Below are 10403 nucleotides of genomic sequence, written 5' to 3' on the forward strand. Positions count from 1 at the left end.
AAGAATCCCAAATATTCCGGCAGGCCACGACCAAGGGCGGCACTGGGTCCAAGCATCAGCACACCTGTTCTCCTAACAGACCTGACCGTGAACGAGGTAACTCGGAGCACACACCCCGCGTCCCAGGGGGGCCAGACCAGCATGCCGGGAACAAGGTAACTCGGAGCGCACACCCCGTGTCCCAGGGGGGCCAGACCAGCATGCCGGGAACAAGGTAACTCGGAGCGCACACCCCGTGTCCCAGGGGGGCCAGACCAGCATGCCGGAGCACACACACCGCGTCCTAGTGGGGCCAGACCAGCATGCCGGGAGAGTTCAGGAGGAGGCCACCCCCTCCACCTGCGTCAGTCAGGCTGAAGTTCTGAATTAAACGACCCATCGACCCATCGAAGTCAGGTCTTCTCACTGCCAGTGTCCCATGGGGAGGTCCTCTCTGACCCAGGCGATACATTTCCAGTCTTCAAGCATTCCACACGAGAGCCCCCAGCTTCCGCACAAGCCCGGCCTCCTCCTTTGGCTACAACAGTCTAAGCAACAGAGTTTCAACAATGTCCTGCAGGAATTTTTAAAACACGCAGTACCTGCCTATTTAGTCAGGGGCACCGACCTCTCTTCACTTAGACTGGCAAATAAAACAAACGATGACAGCCAATACAGTAGCCATCCAGCGTGAATGAATCAACATTATACCTGTTTTCTATGTCAGGTCGGTAAAAAATATTTTTGGTGTGCCGCAGAATTTTAGTAATTTGTGTGTGCATGAGATGAAGGCTGGAAGCTGCTGAGGTAAGACAGTGCCCAAACGGAGCACCACCCCAGAGAAGGCCTGCCTCCCCCTGCCAACTGGAATGAGCCCGCCCCCCACTCCGTCTTTCTCATGCCAGGACACTGAGTGGTATTTTGATTAAACACAAGAGATTATCTCACGTTTTTGTTGGTCACACTGAGAATGACATAAAAAAATTATAATGAACATTTACTGCCTGCCAGGCACTATTCTGATGCTTTCCATAATTTAATACGTTTCCTCCTTACTATTGTTACTTGCTGATGAGGAGACTGAGGTGCTCTGAGACGAGTGGCTGTCTGAGAGCCCGTGAGCGGTGGGGACGTGAACCAGGCACCGTGGCTTCCTAGCCCACGCTCCTGGTAGGGTACCGACGGCTCCACACACAGGCACCGCCCCAGGCACTGCACAGGGTCACCTCATTTACCCTGACAACCCCACAGAAATAATTCCGACTTTGTAAGATCTTTGCAGTACCTTCTGCATCAAAATAAGGATCAAACTGCCTGACCAGGCAGTGGCACTGTGGATAGAGCATGGACCTAGGATGCTGAGGACCCAGGTTTGAAACCCTGAGGTCCCCAGCTTGAGAGTGGAATCACAGACATGATCCCATGGTTGCTGGCTTAAAGCACAAGGTCCCTGGCTTGGCTGGAGCCCCCTGGTCAAGACACGAATGAGAAAGCAATCAATGAGCAACCAAGGTGCTGCAACTCCAAGCTGATGCTTCTCACCTGTCTCCCTTCCCGTCTGTCTCTCTCACTAAAAAAATAAACTTAGTAGTAGCTTGCATCTGGATTCTGTATGTGTGTGACAGAGACAGAGAGGGACAGAGAGGGGCAGAGAGACAGGAAGGGAGAGAGATGAGAAGCATCAATTCTTCACTGTGGCACCTTAGTTGTTCACTGATTGCTTTCTCATATGTATCTTGACGGGGGGGGGGGGGCGCTACAGCTGAGCGAGTGACCCCTTGCTCGAGCCAGCGACCTTGGGCTCAAGCTGGGGAGCCTTGCTCAAACCAGAGGAGCCTGTGCTCAAGCCAACACATCTGAATTTTTAAATTTTTTTTTAATTTATTCATTTTTAGAGAGGAGAGAGAGACAGGGGGGAGGAGCTGGAAGCATCAACTCCCATGTGTGCCTTAACCAGGCAAGCCCAGGGTTTCTAACCGACGACCTCAGCATTTCCAGGTCGACGCTTTATCCACTGCACCACCAAAGGTCAGGCCCACATCTGAATTTTTAAAAACAAAAAAACCCCAGAGATTTGAAAAAACAAAAAACCCCACAGGGCCCTGGCCGGTAGCTGAGCTGGTTAGAGCTCTGCCCCGACAAGCGGAGGCCGTGGATTTGATCCGCAGTCAGGGCACACACAAGAATCAACCCATGATGGCACGGATACGTGCAACAACAAATCAATGTTATTCTCTCTCTCCCTTAAAAAAAGAAACAAAAAATATAGGTCATCGATGCTACCAAGAGAACTTCTGATTAGCCAGAACTTCCATTCTATTTTGGATCAAAGTAATCCAAAGTATTGGGGCTACAATCATTGCAAAGTGTAACCTTGACACAAAACTTTGGAAGAGATCCTCCCAATTTTATATATAAGAACACTAACAAAGAACGAAACCAGGCTGAAGACAATTTTTCATTACAGCTCATCTCACCTAGGGTTTTTTCCCCTAAATTATCTACATTCTGAAGCTAAGTCTGCTAAAAGTTATATAGTATGCTGAGGAAAATACTCTTTGGTTGATGCTATTCAGGTTAGCTAAAGGTTGTCACATACAAAGAAAGATTAAAGGTCCTGGCTGGGTGTATCAGTGGAAAGAATGTTGTCTCAGAGAGCTGAGGTCGCAGGTTCAAGCCCCAGTCACGGCATATATGAGCAGTAAGTGCACAACTAACTGGAACAACTAAGTGCAACGAGTTGATGTCTCTCTCTCTCTCTTCCCCCCTCCCCCTCTCAAATCAATGAAAAAATAAATTTAAAAAATAAACTCAAAATTAAATAGTTTGCCTAACTTGCTTTTTATACCCAAATTTTCTCTCCCACTACAACTGCAGTTCACATTTCCAAACACCAGAAGTGTTAGAAAAAGGCCTTCCCCCACCACACCCCCAACCACAGTGCCGGCTGAGTGCAGACGCTCCCCTTCCCTCTGTGCTCGCAGACTTGTGCATGTTCAGCAGAGGACAACGGGAACACCACTCACAGGGTCACCAGGAGTCGGAGCCAACTCGATGGCATGTAACACCCACAGAGACACCTGCACGTGAGCACTTTAATTTTTAAAAGGCAGAAGCGCACTGTTCACCATGCTCTACGCACCACTGCTCACGGACACCACCAGGCACGGCCCAGGCCAGCACACCAGGCCCCCCGAGTCTTCCCGAGAGCTGCACCCTGTTCTGCACGGAAGCAGAGCCGTCACCTGTCCGGCCACCTTACTGACGGGCACACAGGCTGGATCTGGTTTTTGACATGACTAACAAGGCCACACTGAACAACCTTCAGACACAGACCCTCACCCTGCTAGACTGCTGTAAGGGTACCAGGAGCTTAAATTTTTGACAGGTGTCAAAAGCAGTTCCAAAAATACCTGTGGTAACTTCCATTCTCAACACTTCGTGAGAACGTCCCTTTCTTGACATCCTCACCCCCATGGTTCCCATTCTTCAATCTGATGGGTGAAATATAGGCCTAGGGTGATGTCCTTCTTTCCTCAGTGACTCGGGAAGCTGCACACTGGTACCTGTACAGGGGTCATTGGCACTTCCGTCACCTGTCAGGATATAGCCTTTGACATCTTTCTTAGGGGTCATCTGTCTTTTTCTTATTGGTCTATATGAGCCTTTCACTTATTAGAGATAGTAACCTTTAGTAATAGGTACTGCAATTATTTTCTTTCAATTTGTCTTTTGTTTTCATGGTCTTTTGTCCTGAAGAAACTTTTTATTTTTACAAAGTTAAATCCACCTAAATTTTTTATGACTCAAGTTTTCTTCTTGCTTAACCCTGAATTTTTATAATTAATCTAACTTATTTCTAGTATCTTAATATTTATTTTATATTTAGACCTCTAATTTTAAAAGAAATATTTTGAAAATGGTCTGTCAAGCAAATATTTAGTCCATGACAGCTGACCATCAGTTTTAAAGTGTGCCTGGTATAGCCCAACCCGTGATGGCTGGAGTGCTGAGATCCCGGTTCCAAACCCTGGGCTTGCCCAGTAAAAGCACAGATGTGAACCAACACGTTGATGCTTTCTACTCTTCCTCCCGCGTTCCTCTCCCTCTCTCTCGTTCCTCTCTCTAAAATCAATAAATAAAAACCTTTAAAAAATAAAATAGCAACCTAGTAAGTAAGTAAAAGAGCTACCCTATGAAACTGAGACCAAGTTTCTGCCAAAACAACTTTAAACCAGGACATCTTCAACTTGTTTGGATTACCAGACATCAATTCAGCACTTCTAGAACTATAAAATAGCTGAGAAGTTCCATTTCTGTCTGACATGAACAAATATACTTCTTCTTTTAGGTCAACTACACACACATAACATGGATTTGAACTGTGCAGGTAGGTCCACTTACACACGAATATTTCTCAATTAACCCAAGCAATTCAACAGTCAGGTCTGCAGCTGGGACTTGGCAGAGTGGAGGGCAGGCTGTAACAATATATGGAGGCACCGCAGGCACCTCAAACCTCGCGCTGTTCCAGGGTCTCCTGTGTATGTGTAGACCTGACTCAGCACTCACATCGGTAAGTGCTGGGATGAGAAATGATAATTTAGCACAAAGTCCGAAAACATTTCCAAGCACTTCTTGCTTCCCTGTGCTTCACAGGGCTTCCCTTCTTCACCGACGGAAGGCCAGAGCTTCCACCTGCAACACGGTTACTGAGTCACCTTACTGTGACACTTGCTTTATTTTGGTGTTCTGGACCTCAAACTGCCGTGTCTCCAAGGTAGGCCTGTAATGTGTTCTTTCTACATTTTCCTTCAAACCACACAAAATTAAAAGGACTAGAGGTTGGAATGTTACTAGTAATGCTTAAAACAAAATCAAAGAACTAAACAAAATGCATCTGACAGATCTGAGCAGTGTGGAACTTCTGTCGAACACTTGTGTTTCCACAAAGTCCAGTTAAGAGGGCGTTTTCCCCCTTGAACCAGCTGTTGTTACAGTACACTGCTCACATGAACCTCTCCTGGGCGTGGGTGCGCCCTGCGCTAAGCCCTGTGAAGGTGGCGCGCTCCCACCTGACAAGGCAGAACAGCCACAAAAGGCAGTTAGTAAGAACAGAGCTGGCATGTGAAACAGGCTGGACCGCATGTCCCCACCAGCTCGTTTCCTGCATCAGCTCAGGAATTTGTGGCACCAGCACACCATGTTTGAGGGTCACAACGGTGCAGTTCAGCCTCATCTGCCCGTCCGCCTACGACGCCAACCTTAGTCACTAACCCACTCCGGGGAACAAGGTTTGAACACCACGCAGCGCCCGGCCACAGGCTGCCAACACGGAGGCACAAAGCCTCCTCAGACTTTTCACCAGGATGTCAAGTGCCACTTAGGGAATGTAATCAGTAACACTGTAATTACTATGTAACTATTTATGGTGCCAGATGGCTACTAGACTTAAGAGGGAGAAGATAACTTTGTAAATTATATAAATGTCTGATCACTATGTTGTACACCTGAAAGTAATATTTTGTGTCAACTGTGATTGAAAATTTTATTTATTTTTCAAGTTGTCAGGTGTTGGATATCAGCCTTCCTCTGAACCAACTTAAACTGATTTCGGGTGAAAAGTTAGGGAGCTGTTTTGTTTTAAACGACAGACTTACAGGCACATCTGTGAATCTAAACTCTGCCCCAAACATATCAGATACAAGTTCTACTCCATAAGGGAGTAAAAAAAGATTGTATATGCAAAGCCACAGTTTTACGAAAAAGGAGAAAAACCTACAAAAACGCACCGCCGAGCTGAGAGCTTCGATGGGATGGTTCGGTCAGCGTGACCGGTCAGGGTGGGGTGCCCTTACTGGGAATAATGGGACAGAGAGATTGCGAGGCTTCCTGCGTGACAGACCGGCAGCCAAGGTCCTCAGGAGAGCAGGAGCAGCCCCCTCAGGGCCCCAGGTGGCCCCTCCACGCTGGTCTGCTCCGGCGCGCTGGAGAAGGAGCCGTTAGCGCTCGGAGCACACCGCTGCCTGCCGGGAGTCTCTGCCCATCTCAGGTCCGCCCCTCTCCAGAGGCCGACCCCAGCCCCGCCCCCTTCCCACTCCCTCGGGCACGTGCACCACACCCCTGCCACTCGGCAGTTCCCACGGTCCTCAACTTTTTGCCAGTTTTAGTTACAGTCACTTGCATTCAGAACTAAGCTCTTTGAAAGCAAAGGCTGGGTGTCTCATCCACCCTCGGGGGCCCCGAAGGGGCAGCTCTGCGCCCGCTGTCCCTGGATCCCTGCTGAGCAGGTGGGGGGGGGATACCCGAGGGACATAGTAACAGACTCGGGACCCAGCCCCAGACTTGCGAACTCAGTGGGGGACAGGCGGGGAGGGCCTGGGAATCTGAACTTGTCATCGAAGTGTTCCAGGTCTTCTGCCACCAAGTTCCATTTGGAATAAGGCCCCGAACTGCGGGCAGCGCAGAAACGTGGATAGGACTTGACCAGTCAAACCCGGGTGACCACAATCCACGGGACACGCAACACGCACAACGGCACTGTTGTCACCGGCTACAGCGTGGGGCTCGCACCCCGCGTGCAAGGGCTCACCTCCCGCGTGCAGGGGTTCACACCCCGCGTGCAGGAGGTCGCACGGCGGTCGGGGCCGTGGCCGATAGGCGGACCTGGGCTGGTGCGCCGGACTCGGGGGACAGGAAGCCTTCCTGGGCCGGGGTACCTAGCCACCGAGAAATCTGGGGGGCCCAGAAGATGACTCCAAAGCACGAAAGACGGAGCCAGCAAGTCCCTCCACCTCGGGGGTGAAACAAAGCAGAACAAACCCCTGAACTCGCACACGCACGCGCGGAACAGCGCGGTTCCAGCGGGACAGCGGTTCAGACGCAGGCCGGAGGGCTGCGGGGCGGCGGCGGCAACGGCGACTCCGTGCGAGGCGGCCCTGGCCGCCCGGACGCCGCGCCCCGTGCGAAGGCGGCGGACTCCTCGCAGGGAGCGAGAGCCCCCGGCCCGGGGCTCGGCGGCCCGCGCGTGGGGGCCGCGCACAAAGGCCGCGCGCGGCGGCTGGGCCCCGCGCCCCGAACCGAGCCCTTTCTTCCTGCGCAGCGAAGATGGCGGAGGCGCTCCGGCGCTGCTGGGACGAACGCCGAGCCGAACCGGGCCGGGCCCGGGCCAGGCCGCGCTCGCCCTCCCGCGCCCCGCCGCCCATCGCAGGCCCGCCGGCCTCCAGGCCGCCGCCGCCCGCCCCCTTTCCCTCGCCAGCCGGGCGGCGCCTCGCTCACCTGCAGCCGGACGCGGCGAGCGCTCGGGCTCCGGCAGGTCCCCGAACAGGTCCATAGCGTTGGCTGGGCGGCGGCGGCGGCAGACGCGCAGCCCGCGAGCGGCGGCCTCCACACCCGGCGGCGGCAGCGGCGGCGGCGGCGGCAGGGCGGCGGCGGCGGCAGCAGCGGCGGCTCGGGCGCCGTCAATCACCCGAAGGCGGGCCCGAAACGCCACCAATCAGCGCGCGGCGTGGGCCGGCCGCCCCAGAGTCCTGCGCGCGGGCAAGTTAGGCGTCGAGGGGGCGGGGCGGGGCGCACGCGCACAGGACTCTGAGGCGCTGGGGTTGACGCTGCGGCCGCCATGTTTCCCGGGTAGTTCCGCCCCTTTCCTCCTGTGCTTTCGCTGCGGTGTCCGTTGCAAGGAGACCGATCGAGAGAGCAATGTCTGAGCTCCAGGGCAGCGTGTGTGAGCCCTGATGTCTTACGTGGAGCTTGTCAGTGCGTCTCCTGGTCGCCCTCACACCCCCGCCGGGAGGGGTAGGGTGGGGGGTGGGGGTGGGGGGCGGAGCGGGCCTCGGGTTCTGGCGTTTTCATTGCAGAGAGCGGTCCCTTGCCTTGGGCCCTGGGGCCCGCTCAGAGGAGGGATGAACAGGACGCATCCCGGCCTCCTCCGCAGGTGGCGGGGAGCTGGGGAGAGCGGCTTCCGCGTGGTGTTCCAGGAAAGCCGCCCCTGACGGGCACGTGTGGACGGCCAGGCGCACGCGGCCAGACCTTCCTGGGCTCCGCTCCAGGTGTGGACAGAAGAGGGCTGCCTGCGTGGCGGCCTTACGAACCCGGAGACGGAGAGGAACCACGCAGGAGGGTCTGAAATGACAACTGAACCAAAAGCAGGTCTTGGAAGGTAGTCATGTCCTAGTGGAACCGAAAATATTGGCGTGTGGACAGCCCAGGAACAATTCAGCCAAATAAGTCGAAACAACGATCGAATCTTTTACGGGTGCCTTGTTCCGATGGCCGGCGATGTGAGGAGTTGAGAGTTATGTTCCCAAGCTCTCAACCCCCAGTCCCTCGCCAGCCTTTTTGTTATAAGGGGAAGAAAAGGGTAGGTAAGGGTTTTCGAACTTCAAGGGAGAGTTCATCAGATCATAGAGCTAATCGGGTCACATTAGCCAGCGGGTCCTGGGTCCTTGGTCCTTGGAGCACAGAGGCTTTTTGCTTGCAGACCCCAGGGGCACAAAGGTGGGCTGCCTGAGGTCCTCCTTATATCAGGCAGATTTGCGCAGGCGTCCCAGCTCCTGGCACAAAACCTCTGCTGCACCAACCAGGAGCCCGCTGACCATAACCAACACCACCAGTACTCAGGCTAAAATTTTTTTTAGATTTTGTTTATTGATTTTTCAGAGAAAGGAGAGAGAGGGGGGGGGGGACAGGGGAGGGAGAAGTATCAACTCATCGCTGTCTCGCTGTAGTTGTTCATTGACTGCTTGTCACGAGTTCCTTGACCCAGCAAGTGCAGGGCTTCAAACAGGGACCTCAGCGTTCCAGGTGGACGCTCAGTCCACTCACTGCACCACCACAGGCCAGGCTACTCAAGCTAAAATTTTTAACTCTTGAGTTCCCCCTAGCACTAAGTGGGCATCCTTTTTGAAAAGGTCCATCTTCACCTTAACAGAGTCCTTCTCTTGTTTTTCTGCATCTATGATAGCATACCTTTGGCATGTCAGGGTAATCCTCTCTTTTCCAGACTTCTCAGGGCCCAGTCTTCCCGCAAGAGATTCGTTCTGAGGAGCCACTGCGCCACCTCACCCGCAGGTGTTGTCAAGTACCAAAAGCTACAGAATCGATATTCATATTTTAAGAGGCTTAAAGAACATTTTATTAATTTGGGTTAAGGTGTGCAGAGAAATTTTGTGAATAATCTCTGTACTGTGTGATTGGCATAAAACCAGGATGGCCCTTGGCATTGTATTGTAAATGCAAAGGGAAGGAAAACATGGATTCCCTGACATTCCACCACCCCTGTGGGGAAAGGGATGAATGGCTAGCCAGGTGCAGGAAGAGAAAAGCCAAAATAAACCTTTCCTTATAATAATGAGCCATTTGCAGGTATTTGTCCCCACGGAAACTACCCTCTCCCATATGAATGCATATAGTTCATGTGTGTGACTCTGGACAAAGAGATGGCGGATAAACATTAGAAAAGATAGGAACGTCTCTTAATATGTAAAGAGACATCTTTCTATCATTGTGTTGACTTGTAAATTTTCTCCAAAATGACGGATGGCTTGCAAATTGAACGTGGCCCTATCATGTTAAAGGGCATATGGCTATAACCAATAGTGGTAAAGGGCACCTAATTGCAATTTTTGCGTCTCTACTTCCCGCTTGCAAAACTATAAAAACTAGGTAGAACAAAGGGCCGGCGCGCTGTCCCTCAGATTTCTGTTGGAGTTGCCACCGCTTGATCATGCTAGACAATAAAGCTTTGGTGTGTCATCAACAAATGTTAATGACTAACTATCCTGCACCCACCAATGTCAATGAAGTGTCTCTTTGACTCTTGTCCAATCTCAGAGGTTTTCCCGGCTTTGCTTTCTCCCACCTCCCTGATCTCTCGCCAGTGGATTCGTGCAACCGCCTCTGATTTACGTCTTCTCCTTTGATGCTGAGGTAGGAGAAGAAGCTGCGAAAGGGCCCTTCTCCAGAGCGTTTTCTCAGTCCGTCGAGATTTTGCATCCCACCTGTTGTCTGTTTGGCTCAAATAAACTTGTAAAAATTCTCTACAGGTTTGGACATTTCTTACGTCGACAGACTAGATACAATTTCGTCAAGTGTTTACATGAGGTTATGGACAAAAATGAGGCCACTCCAAACGTGTCTGAATACAGACGGTGCAGAAACAGTCCAAGCTACAAAAGTGACCGAACATCCCTCTATCTTGGCTACTAAGCGTGAATGCTACTTCTTTGCCAAGCACAAGTGCAGCTTTTCTTTTTTTTTTTTTTTCTTTTTGCATTTTTCTGAAGCTGGAAACAGGGAGAGACAGACAGACTCCCGCATGCGCCCGACCGGGATCCACCCGGCACGCCCACCAGGGGCGACGCTCTGCCCACCAGGGGGCGATGCTCTGCCCATCCTGGGCGTCGCCATGTTGCCACCATAGCCAC

General features: G+C 52.1%; 1 protein-coding gene and 1 long non-coding RNA gene across 6 annotated transcripts in view; one reads left to right on the forward strand and one right to left on the reverse strand.

Moving 5' to 3' along the window:
• Positions 1-7434, reverse strand: part of ILKAP (ILK associated serine/threonine phosphatase) — a 29689-nt gene extending 22255 nt beyond the window's left edge. For 2 of the 5 annotated variants that reach the window (XM_066345513.1, XM_066345511.1), the window contains exon 1: positions 7258-7434. In XM_066345513.1, coding sequence (XP_066201610.1) covers positions 7258-7312 — 55 coding nt within the window. In that variant the 5' untranslated portion in view covers positions 7313-7434. The remainder of the gene's footprint in view (positions 1-7257) is intronic. The other 3 variants (XM_066345516.1, XM_066345512.1, XM_066345514.1) reach the window with 3 other exon arrangements.
• Positions 7435-7893: 459 nt separating this feature from the next.
• Positions 7894-10015, forward strand: LOC136378363 (uncharacterized). Its single transcript, XR_010746607.1, has 2 exons — positions 7894-8137; positions 8981-10015. It is a non-coding gene; the product is annotated as an uncharacterized lncRNA (long non-coding RNA).
• Positions 10016-10403: the final 388 nt, after the last annotated feature.

The sequence above is a fragment of the Saccopteryx leptura genome, chromosome 7 (genome assembly GCF_036850995.1).
Source record: "Saccopteryx leptura isolate mSacLep1 chromosome 7, mSacLep1_pri_phased_curated, whole genome shotgun sequence".
Taxonomy (NCBI): domain Eukaryota; kingdom Metazoa; phylum Chordata; class Mammalia; order Chiroptera; family Emballonuridae; genus Saccopteryx; species Saccopteryx leptura.